The sequence below is a fragment of the Protobothrops mucrosquamatus genome, unplaced genomic scaffold (genome assembly GCF_001527695.2).
Source record: "Protobothrops mucrosquamatus isolate PMUCROS unplaced genomic scaffold, P.Mucros_1.0 scaffold2821, whole genome shotgun sequence".
NCBI classification, from domain to species: Eukaryota; Metazoa; Chordata; class Lepidosauria; order Squamata; family Viperidae; genus Protobothrops; species Protobothrops mucrosquamatus.
Genome location: NW_015388854.1, coordinates 94986 through 107440, shown reverse-complemented (window position 1 = coordinate 107440; position 12455 = coordinate 94986). Strand labels below are relative to the sequence as shown.

General features: G+C 35.4%; 1 protein-coding gene across 1 annotated transcript in view; it reads right to left on the bottom strand.

Annotated features, from left to right (window-relative positions):
• Positions 1–7600: 7600 nt before the first annotated feature.
• SALL3 (spalt like transcription factor 3) overlaps positions 7601–12455 on the bottom strand; it is a 19184-nt gene continuing 14329 nt past the window's right edge. The window contains exons 2-3 of the mRNA XM_015825822.1: positions 9902–12455; positions 7601–8032 (exon numbers count right to left, since the gene is read on the bottom strand). The exon at positions 9902–12455 is cut by the window's right edge and continues 940 nt beyond it. Of these exons, the coding sequence (XP_015681308.1) occupies positions 7601–8032; positions 9902–12455 (2986 nt within the window). The remainder of the gene's footprint in view (positions 8033–9901) is intronic.

Below are 12455 nucleotides of genomic sequence, written 5' to 3'. Positions count from 1 at the left end.
AAACTCATTTTATAATTGGTATTCCAAATCATTATCTGAAAGAATGTTGTTTGAATTAGTAATAAATGGAAGGGAAATGTAATTTTCTGCTAATCTTTCAATGCTTCAATTTTTATCTTGCACATATACACAAACTTAAGAAGGATTGGAATCACATGGAATCTATCTTATTACATTTGTGTGTGGCACGATATGAGATAAAAAGAAAATCAGATTGATGGGTCCTTGCCTTTCCGAAATACGAATTTGACATTGCATATTAAATATCAAGCAACAAAATAGCTACTCTGAACCTCAGAAACTCTAGTTTCTTTTTTAAAGCAATTTTTGCTCTCCATTTTATAAGTACTTTAGAAATAGCCATACCCATAACCTTCCAATACTTTGTTCAAGGTATTTGCATGAAGACATTAAGTTCTAAAACATTCTAATTACATGTACTTATATGTAAAATTTTAATGAAGTGAACATAAGTCATATTTTATTGGGTTAGTATATTTCAGTACATTATTTTAAAATATTCAAATATTCTGCATTACTATAGATGTTACTCTGTGTAACAAATTACAGTGCCCAGAAATCTTCATCATTATCTTGCTTCGAGAAGAGAAAACTCACCTGAATAAAATGAAAGACTAATAGTAATGGTGGTCTCATGTAGCTCAAGGCATCTGGAATGACAACAGCCATATTAGTTGTGGATTTTATTTTAGAAGGTGTTATAGATTATGTGCTATACAACCCATATTAAGCTTATTAGCAGGCAGCTTGAAAATTAAACATCCAAAAAGTGATACTGAGGGGTGTGCTATATAAAGCTACTGCCAACATTCTGGAGAGAGGCAGTACTGTGCATCTTGTTCACAAATCTACTTCAGAAAATAACTAAAAGTATCATATTAATTTCTCACATGGGAGAAGTTTTATGAAAAATCTTAAATGCTTGTAAGCTGCCCAGGGTTATGATACATAAGACATGCAGCTATTTTAGCATACCCTAAATTTGTGATCTAACAAGATTCTGAAAATTATATGCAGTCTTAAACTTTTAAGATCCTTTGACTTCAGTTTAAAAACAGCACCTTTTTGGATCAGTTTATTTTTTGAAGCTTGTTTGCTTATAAATGGTATCAGGAATCATGCCATATCATATATAAGTATCATATATAAGTATAGTTTGGCAGTAATGACTAATCGCCAGTGACAATCTTATCTTCTATAACATTGGCAGTCCTCACTACATTTTGTAGTTAGTGAACACAAGCAACTATGTGTGGGGGAAGGAGCAAATGAAAATACATTTCTCCCATGATATAAATGACATAATTTTTGTATTTGTGTAGTACAGGTAATCCTTGACTGACAACAGTTCATTTAGTGACCATTCAATGTTACAAGAGTACTAACATTTACAACTGTTGCAGCATCCCCATGGTCACATGATCAAAATTCAGATGCTTGGCAGCTGACTCGTATTTATGTTGTTTGCAGTGTCCCGGGGTCATGTGATCCCTTTTTGCGACCTTCTGACAAGCAAAGTCAATGGGGAAGCCAGATTCACTTAACAACTGTGTTACTAACTTAACATCTGCAGTGATTCATTTTAACTGTAGCAAGAAAGCTCATAAAATGGGGCAAAATTCACTTAACAAATGTCTCACTTAGCAACAGAAAGTTTGGGCTCCACTGTGGTCATAAGTAAAGGACTACTTGCAATATATTTCACAATTCATTTTGACCTAATTGTATGATAGTGGTAGTCAGTGGTATTGTTGAATAATGTGCTATCTGAAGCACTTTTGTCTGTCCTGCGTCTCCTACTATTTAGGGCTGCTGGTTGAATTCATGTTCTAGGATTGCAAGAGTATAGAACTCAGAAAAACAGGAAATGCTCAGTGACTTTGCTTTTCTCAACCAGTTTGGAACAGTTTTTTAATGCTGCAAAAATTTGATTTCCTAGCTGGGCAACACAACCATCTTTGATTATTTTGTGTGCTTAATTTAAAATAACTTCAAAGTGAACATAAAATTTTGCAGTGTAAACTTGATCAATAATGTCCACTGGCTGCAAAATGAAAAAAAGCAACCTTATATTGCAAGAATTATTTTATACGCGTTATATCAGTGGAGCAGAGCATACAGCATGCCATTGCTTTCAGAATTATGACAAAAGCAGCAAGCTCTAACAGAGACTCATGAACACGTCAAGTAGATATTTCAAATCATAGATGTATATGTCTATTTGGTCATTAGTGTACATTAGCTCGAACCATATATTTGCTCCTGCTTCAATTACCTGGTTTATACCAATTTCTGAGGGTCACTTTTCTCCCCGCATTGAGCAGGAACATATTCATGATTTTTTACTTGTTCTTGGGAATGAATAGGACCGTATGTTATTGGGAATATTAATAATGCTATATCATAGTAATTTTGGGAATTCCCTCATATGAAATAGAACATGAGCTCTGAGTTATATCAGCCATTTCTTAATACTTTTTCTAGCTACTAAAAGCTAATTATGGAGGGGAGGACTGAACCTTTGCAGAGTCATGATTTCTTGAAATGATAAATGAATTTGTATGAACCATTGAAATTCAGATTACAATAAAACTATAATTAGTAATAAGAACCCATCTAATAATTTTTAATAAACTATTTTTGAAAAGATCTCAGACTTGTGTGGGTTTGAGAAATGAAAATAAAAATAGTGGACTGATAAATAAGTACAAATGCATTGTAAAATTAGGATCACTTTCTTAGTTAGGCACAAGCTGCTACAACTGATTGCATATAATAAGCAGAGTATATAAAAGTAGAGAATAATAGTTAAGAATTCTAACAAAGATGTGTCACTGCCATAAATATAAATGGGATATATAATTCAGTCCTATACATGCTTACCATGTAAATTCCATTCAAGTCAGTGAAACTTGCTTCTGAGAGAATTGTTATAGGATTGCATAGCAATTTCCACATAAAATTGGATTAGGATTGCATCTTTGGCTTCACATTCATTCGTAGGAAGAAGACATGAAGCTCATGAGATAAACCTATTTTACCAACAAAGAAAAATATTTCACCTCAAAAAGCTTTGTCTATCTGGATTTAACCTGACAAGTTATGGAGAATTTGTACTTTTGCCTTAATGCAGAAAATCGAGTAAGATGGCTTTATGTAATTTTCTTTTAATCATTTCATAGATGTTTATCTGTGTTTATATAAACTGACCATTCATGTCTACCATTCATTAACATTATCTTATTTTCTTTGACAATTGCTTTTTTCCACATTAGTAAATCATTATCTTCCTATCCCAATTTTTTTAAAATTACTTTTTATTTTCCATATAGTTTGAAGAAAAAAACAGAATATATGAAACTGTTTTTTAATTTTTTTCCAAATAACTATTTCATGTTGAGAATCACATATTAATAGAAATATTTCTACTCTATCACTTCTCTATCATTGTAGAGTAGTGAAAAATGGGAAAGCCTTACGTCTATAGATAGAATGCCACAGGCATTGCATATCTTTGGCAGGTACATTATAGCAAGTTCCCTAGAATGGTTTTAGAAACTAATTGAGATGAAATATCCCAATGACCTATTAATTCATCATTTTTCTACTTAAATATGGAATTTGGTGATTACAATAGCAGTATTCTCACCTAAGATATTCAATAATGAAATTTCAGCTTCTCCAAGTCAGCCAAATATCAAGGCGACTGGAAATTCTGAAGTGTTTCACATCAGGAAATAAAGCCTTAGATATATGGTTGGTGTTTAATTTTCCAAAATGTTATTTAATATAGATTACATGAGTCATAAAAAGAGAGGTTATTCAATAGAATAGAGATGCGTGGTGAACACAAGTAGCTTAGTTTTAAATGTTATTTCTATTTTTCTATTTTCTACAAAATGTCTATTCCTTTTAATACAAGGCAGGGAGAAATCCCACATTTTTAAGAACATTTTAGTCTAAAAATATTAACATCTGCAGGCTGTGTTATACTATAATTTTATTAGCCAATAATATTCCCACCAAGGATTCATTTCCATCTTGAAAGTTCTGAAGAGGGTTATTTAACAGTGTGCCCAGATCATACACTTTTGTGTCATAAATATAAAGCCATTTCAGGCATTTCCCTATCTATATGACAAATATATTTCGATATATTTCTTATAAGGTAAGCTTTCTAGATACAAAATATATTTTGTCAGTGCTACACCCTAAAAGTTGCTACACGTGGGTTTCTGTGGGAGAAAAGGAAATGTTTCCAACATTACCAGGTAAGTAACACAACTTTTGTTCCTGCATCAGATGTCACACTGCAGTTATGTACAGTAATATTGTCATTTCCCAATGCATACGCCATTTTGACATCACAGCTTCAAACAGATGCTTATGAAACTACAGCTGCTTAATTACTCTGTTAGTTCAAGAAGATTTATTACAGTGTCATAGTCTGAAGCAACTACGACTAATCTATTTTAGTAATACTTCTTTGCATCCAACCAGATTCATGGCCAATTCACTTGCTAGAGAGTATATCTCTACTTATAATAAAGCTGTGTTTCAATTACCCACTGGAATATATTCAAGACACAACACCTTTCAAGTTTTCTTGCCGTTTTTCCTTCAGCATTTCTGAAGGGACATAAAAACTGCAAAAAATAGTTCAATGGTGCATCATGAAATTACCAGTTCCGAGTCATTCAGAGTATGCATTGCAGTTTGCATAAATTGAATTTAATAGAATGATTGCTTCCAAGGCAGTTAGCTATAAAAAAAACTATTTTATAAAGCATTGTCATTTTTGATACAGCTTTTTTTTTCCATTGCTGATATGGTAAATTCGTAGGAGTTTTTTTTTTTTAACTGAAGAAGTAGCTTCTCAGTACTAGGCATATGTGAAAATAGGTGCTGAACGTGAATACGAGGTGCTGAGCCTTTTAACTGCAGAGCTGTGGGAAGTCTCACTCCTGTACCTCATCCTATTAGTGAATAAGCATGGAACACAATTCATAAATAATATTACATCCTGCATTTTATTCAATTTCATGTGACAAAAATAGTAACCTAGACTAAGACATCCATTTCAATCAGTAGATGTATCGAGCCAACAGATTTAATAATAAAAAATATTGGATCTAGGTAACAATTCCCAGCTGGTTCAGGGAGGCTCCTAGCCCTACATGGTATCACAGTATAAAAATAAGTGTCTCTCTTCACCATGCAGAGAGGAAGGACCTAACCCTGAATACAAAGTGGGGTCAGTCTTACTGTACCTTCATCAGCCATCTTATTTACAACACTTTACATCTCTTTTTAAGATATGCACATCCTTTAGGGAAAAGAAATAACACTACATGGTACCAAACACTAAAAAATAAAGCACACCAGAAATGGACACAGATAAATAAAAACATTCATTTGCTGAAAAAACAGCAACACTAAGCAACCTCAGTTTTCTTTGTTTTCCAATTTTGAATCACTCCAAACACAAATGTTGCTCAATCATTGATAATAGAATGAGTTTTAATATACAGATGTGTGTGTATCGGTGTGCGGTATGTCTACGCACACCCACACACACACCCACATACATATTTAATAATATGTACATGTCCATATTTATATTTTATCTATCATTGCTGTAGAAAACAGAGCTGTAATAATTCATTGTTCATTTCAAAATAGTAACAAACCACTAGTAAGTCTTTTAAACTTTCCATTCAGTGATATGATGGCAGAAACAGTCCATCCTCTTATAGTAATGTTTTGTTGTGGTTGCACAAGAAAGAGATTGTCCTATTTTTTTTCCAGTCACAACTGAGAAGACCTCACTGTCTGATTCTTTCTTCAGGGGCATAAACATTGTGTGCTGTTTCCCAGCTACCCATAATGTCCCTTGAACAATTTTCTTGAACGGAGGATACTACTGTCAGATTCCACCATGCTTGTAATGCACAAAAATGAGGTAGTACACAAAACATTTACTGTTCAAGTTTTGATTATGCCCCAAGCCTCACCAGCACCCTAGTTCAGAGTGGAAACATTCCCTTTAGTCACAATTTTAAACAATGCTTTAAACACATGAAAATTATATTAGCGTATTCAGAGTACATTGTGCTTTGTAGTAAATCTTAGAATATTAAATAAAACAGATTGGGAATTTACGTACATGTTTTTAGAATGTTTTTTTTCTGTTTTGCTTTACATACCAGTGCTATTAAGCAGTCAGCATCGAGTTTGTGGGTGGGAGTGAAAGAGACAGAACCGATTACAGCAAAATTAAGCCTACACAATGTTTTCTTTACCCTCTCTTAGACTTGCACTGATATCACAGCCCTAAGATTAACATATCAAAGGTCTGTTGGAGGGTGGGCTTACAAAAAAGTTAAATGAATCATTTTGGTCTAAGAAATGGCAGGCCCCATTATATCCAAGAATCTGACAGTTCTTAGCAGTTTTTTTTTTTATTAAAAGGAGCACAGATCTTTCATACTGTTTGACCTTAAAGACAAACACAACAAACCCTTCTCCCATTTTTCCTCAAGCCAAAGTACTATTTATAAAATAGTTTACATCTTTGTTCAGATTCAAATTATAGACAAACCTCCCTAAATATAAAATACTAAAAGTGCAATAGTATAAATTAAGAGTTTGCAACCACATTATACAAACACTGCCTTTTATTGTACAGCCTTTGATAACATGAAGTGTTTTATTCACAACTGCTTATAGTGTTGTGAATAATCTACTGTAATAAGGTTTGTCTGTAACTTGTTTTTCCAACTATGAACTGAAGTTCACACTACACTTTTTCCATTTAAGAGAACAACTGTCCACATAGCAGCTACAAAGATTTAAATTAAAATGGTTTGTTACTGACAGGTACTTGCACATTGAAAGCATGCTATCTTTCCCAATAAAACTTCACAATTTTGCCTGCATCAAAATAAACCACTTATTTATAGTAAAACAAAACTTGCTTTAAAAAAAGAAGTCACATAGCCAGGTGTATTTTGCCATACAAAAGCTTCATTTAAGAATGGGGCTAGTATATTGTCTGTTACCCGCATTATCTTTACATTATAAATACTACAGACAAGAATACTGTAATCTTAGACAGCATTAGGGTACTAAATCACTTATTGAATGTTAGAAGAATTCTAAAAACAGTTCAAGTTTCTAGTTGAGTAGAAGAAAATCAGCAAAGATAGAGCTGGACTGAAATGCCATTGTGAAGCCCACTTTTACTCAACTGGTGGCATCTTTGCTTTGAAACAAAATTTGAAACAATTTGGCTTCCTTCAGTCCCTAATTGAATTATCCAATGGATTTATCATTTGCTTAAATTAAAAAGGTTCGTAAGTTCTCACTAATGGTCAGCTCACTGTTGAAGTAGTACCATGCAAATCTTGCGAGACAACTTTTCAGCAGACACAAAGTTATGTATTTCTGCTATTGATAAATCGTAAGAGTTATCTAGGCAATTAGGCCACAAAACTAAAGTTTAGTTTCCCAAACTGTACATGAAAGAACAAATGTTGTATTTGAGCAGTGGTCCAACAGTTATTTGTACTGAATGCTTTTAATTTATGCCAATCTCTTTATTATCCTCAATAAACCTCGTGAATGGACGATTGGCTCCCGTTTCAGAACTCGCTTTGTCCAAACCAATGATGGGAGGGCTACTACCAGTACGAGCTTTGTCCATTCCACTGGAAACGTTACTTAAAGACGGAATGGCACTTCCGCCTAAACTTACTGGGAGCTGGGGAATGCCTCCGTTCTGTATGACAGAAATTTCATTGTTCTTCATAGCAAGTCCATTAGTAATAGCTGCAGCATACTGGTTCCAAAAATTTGGGTCAACATTCATTGCCCGAGCTGCTAAATCCTTTTGGAACATTTCTGAAAACTTCAAAGCATCCCCACCTAACAAAGCCATGGGATTTTCCACAGACAGCCGACGCCCACGCCGTGCAGGAGCATTATTCCACATATGAGTTCCCATGTGAACCTTTAGAGGAAGAACAGATAGAAAAAAAATGGGCAAATGAGCAAAGAAATGTACACAATCTACAAAGATGCCAGACATACATTTTAAACTGGCAACAGAAAACATTCTAATTTCACAATTTAAAATGTCAAATAATGCTAAACATTAACTTTCTCCTGCGCAAGATTATTATTATTCAAGATAATTAGGCTTACTCTGTATTTCAGGGACTTTTAAAGTTCTAAACCTGTAAATCTTGTTAACTTTTTAAGAATGTGAATTTTTGCAATTCAATTATATTCATATTTACTCAGAAGCAGTAACTTCAGTTATATGAAATTTCCGGCAAGGCAACTACGCACAGATGTTGCTGCCCAATGACACAAGACCCATGACAAATAATTATAAAATAGAAAGGATAAAGCAAAGATTATTTTTGCTTGTTCTTCAAATAAATATTGATTTTATTTTTTCTCTATTTGTAATGGTCTGAATGCAAGCTTCCTGTCAGTCAAGCAGAAGGAATTTTCTGATTCAGCTCGCATGCAAGTTTTCATTTTCTCCTAAAAATTGTTCCAGATGTTCAAGGACCCTTCAGAGTATCTTTTACAGGTACTGAAGACTACTCTAATAAGTCTAAGTATCTTCTGTTTACATGAATAGACCTTTTCTCCCCAAATTATGTTACATTTGATTCATGTAAAATTGCCAGGGACTAAATATCTTAAGAAACAGTCAAATATATTTGTTACAACAACTCATTTATTTTGCACTAGTTATAAATCACTTAGATTTGGGCTAACATCAGTTACAGGGCTCCTCGATTGCCTATAATCTTATAATTACCTGGATTATGTGGAGATACAAAATGTTATAGGTCTACTTTTCACATTTCTTTAGTATAAAAAATGTATTACCCTTAAATAATAGAAAAGAAAAAAATGCCACTGTAAATATCAAGATGGCCTTTTCACTGAGCATTTGCCAATTTTGAAGGACTGCATCCCACTATATAATCTTAGTATCTGGAAAATACTACTGAAAAGACTGCTTCTCTAAGACATAATGCTATAAGAAGCTGCAATCTGAAACTTTTGCAGGAAAATTGGATGAAAATTGGTTCATAAATGTGGAGTTAAAATTATTATTATTGATTTTTTTTAGGATTCTTTTAATTATAACCATTTTTAATATTAAAACAATAATTCCAAGAGATCAAAAACCATTATTTAACAAAAGGAGGAGGAAGAAAAAAAATACATGAAAAGAGAATTTTTGCTTGATTGTTAGATGGGCAGTTATATAAATATGATAAACGAATAAGTATGAAAATTTATTTTTAGATGTATATGATGATATATATGGAATATTTAATTTTACATTGGTTTAGAATGGTGGGTTTTGGATCTGAGGCCAAATCATACTTTAGCTTGATGACGAGTGAGATTGAACTACAAGCTTGGAAATCTCTTCTCTCCCTCCACCTTCCAATGTGGGTTCAAGAGGCTTAGAAGAGTTCACATCCCTTGTTGATTAGCCTCCATCTGAATTGTCATTTGAAACTGCCAAATTGGATTGATCTTCAAATTAACTTTATGAAATTGGCTTGTTCCCATTATTCACAAATAGGATTAAATACCATTTTAGTAGTTTAAACACTAAACTGTAGTTACTAACAAGGAGGATAGGAAAAAGCATGTGAAACTCTAGCTTGCAAAAAGTCATTTATATTCAAAACAATATTTTAGCCTAACATCCAAATTCAATCCATTTCTCCTGCTCTGATTTGGACTCGAGGAAGACAAAGAGGAGGAGGAGCCAGCATCTTCTGAAACAATCAGGTTCAATATGACCCTTTATGTATTTTTAATATGAAGTTTACCTTCTTACCTTAAGATTCCCTTTTGTGGTAAAAGCTCTACCACAGATAGTGCAACCAAATGGCTTTTCACCAGTATGGGTGCGTTCATGTATCTGTAGGGCACTTGCTGAGGAGAAGGTCTTCCCACATGACTGACAGTTGTGTTGTTTTGGAGTTCGACGTGGTGGGGGTGCCAGCATAGGAGTGATGCTAGGACTCATCACTGTCTGTGGTGCAGCAGGAACCTGGATTCCAGCTGGAAGCGATGGAACCTCGCCCAATGAGATCGGCTTGCTGTGACCATTCACTTCCATTTTGATCATAGTAGGCGCAGTGCTGGTGACCAGGCTAGGAGTACTTTGGCTGGGACCTAGAGTAAAGTTGGGTTCAAATAACTGAGAAGGCAGCTCTTTTAATTTGTGTGTCAGTAAGTGCTGTTTTAAATTACCCATAGTGGAACACCCACGATGGCAGACTGTACATACAAATGGACGCTCTTTAGTATGGCTGCGGTAGTGAATTTCCAATGCACTCTTACAAGCAAAAGGCTTGCCACAGATATTACAAATGGTACTTTTAAACTTACCGCGTTCTCTGTTCAGGAACAGCAGGCTAAAAGGAACTTCTTCTTTGATGACTGGCCTCCCGGGGTTGGTGGCGGTCAGATCCAGTGCGCCTCCATTTTCAACAGTAGGTGGTGGGGGACTGTCAGATTTTTCTGTCTTTAAATGTATTTCATGTGGTTCTTCGTGGTTACTGAAGCCTGGAGACTTAGATCTAAAACTTTCACAGTTGCTATTTTCAGGAGAAAGAGCTTGCATGGATGAAGATGATTCTGACATGGCAGGACTCCCTGCACTCTGACTTTCCAGATCTCCAACAGCTGATGAGGAATCATTGCTTAAGTGGTCACTTTCCCCTGACCCATTTTCTAAAGATTTTAGATTGGTCAACTGTTGGCAGTTCATGACAGAATCAATCATTTTCATTTGATTCTCAAGAGCAGCAATGCTAGAAATTACAGATGGGGGGGAAGGTGGACACGATCCAGAATAAGGTAGAAGTGGTTTGGTGGGATCTGTTATATCATCTTTTAATTCGATGTCCTCCTCCATGGAATTTTCGTCAATATCATCATCATAGTTGCTAAGTGTCTCTGCATTCTTTTCATCAAAAGAAAGCTCTGAGTCCATAGCATCTTGGAAGCCATCTGGTAATGGTGTGTTTGGAATTTGCCCACCCATGTGCATACGAATATGCTGCTGAAGAACAACAGCATTTGTAAATTTCTTCTGACAAATGGGACATGAATGCTGTACTCTAAGTGGTGGCTTCGCTCGATGAACTCCAAAATGTGTTTTTAGATTGCCTTTTGTAGTAAATGCACGTCCACAAATTTTGCATTTAAATGGTCTTTCTCCTGTATGAGTTCTATAATGCATCTTGAGAGCACTCTGACAACTGAGCACACGGTGACAAATGACACACTGATTTGGATCTGTCATCTTCTTATCAATGTTTTCTACTAGCTGTTGCAGTTTTGAGGTTTCTGATGTTTGCATAGAGTCCAATAGACCACCAAATGGAAATTTAGCCTTGAACTGGTCAGACAATGCTGGAAGCACAGTGTTTGGGAGGCTTGTAGAAATACTGCTTTCAGTAACAGCACTGGAGGCTGTAGATGTGGGTACTACAGAAACCTGACCACTTATAGAAATATCTCCTAGCCTTGCATTTGTTACTGGAATATTGACAGGTTCAGTTTTAGTCATGGTTGAACTACCATGAATTGGTTGTGGGGATTCTGCAGAAAAAGGGATGCCGGACTCAGAATTGTTTAGGCTTGGGGATAAAGAAGTGCATTCACTTGACACGGGGGATGTTCTCTGGGGCGATCTGTTCATGGGAGTAATACTTGGGGAATCCCCATAACTGTTTACCCCTGGTATTGTAGGGGGAAGTTGCAGACTAATTGAAGTCGGGACAGTTGATAAAACGGGCTTGCTATCCAGCCACGTAGTAACTGGTTTTTCAGGTGGCAATGACATCCCATATGGAATTCCGGAACAAGTAGGAACATTGTCGAGGTACTCTGGAACTGGATATGGATTCATCTGAATGTGTGGATACTTTTCTTTATGTCTCTGAAAATGAACTTTCAGATTGCCTTTTGTAGAAAACCGATTGCCACAAATGTTACACTTAAAAGGTCTTTCTCCTGTGTGTGAACGCAGGTGAATCTGTAGAGCGCTATCACTCCCAAAAACCTTGGCACAAAATCTACATTTATGTTTAAAAAAAGGATCCTCAGAACTTGTCTTAGGCTCAAAAACGGATACATTTGGTGGCTTTCCTTTGCGATGCTTCATAAGAGCAGAGAGAGGATCCAATGCATTAGCTGTTGCAGCAATGCTAACCAGTGGATTGGGGAAAATTACACTACTGGATGAAGTCTGAGGTAGAAGTGGGTTTGGCAGGCTGGAAGTTGAGGCGAGGAGATTTCCAGGTCCTACTGAAGGTGAAGTTGAAGGGTTTGGGGGCTGTGAAGAGCTGCTAGTAATATTTGACACAGAAACTGGTGTT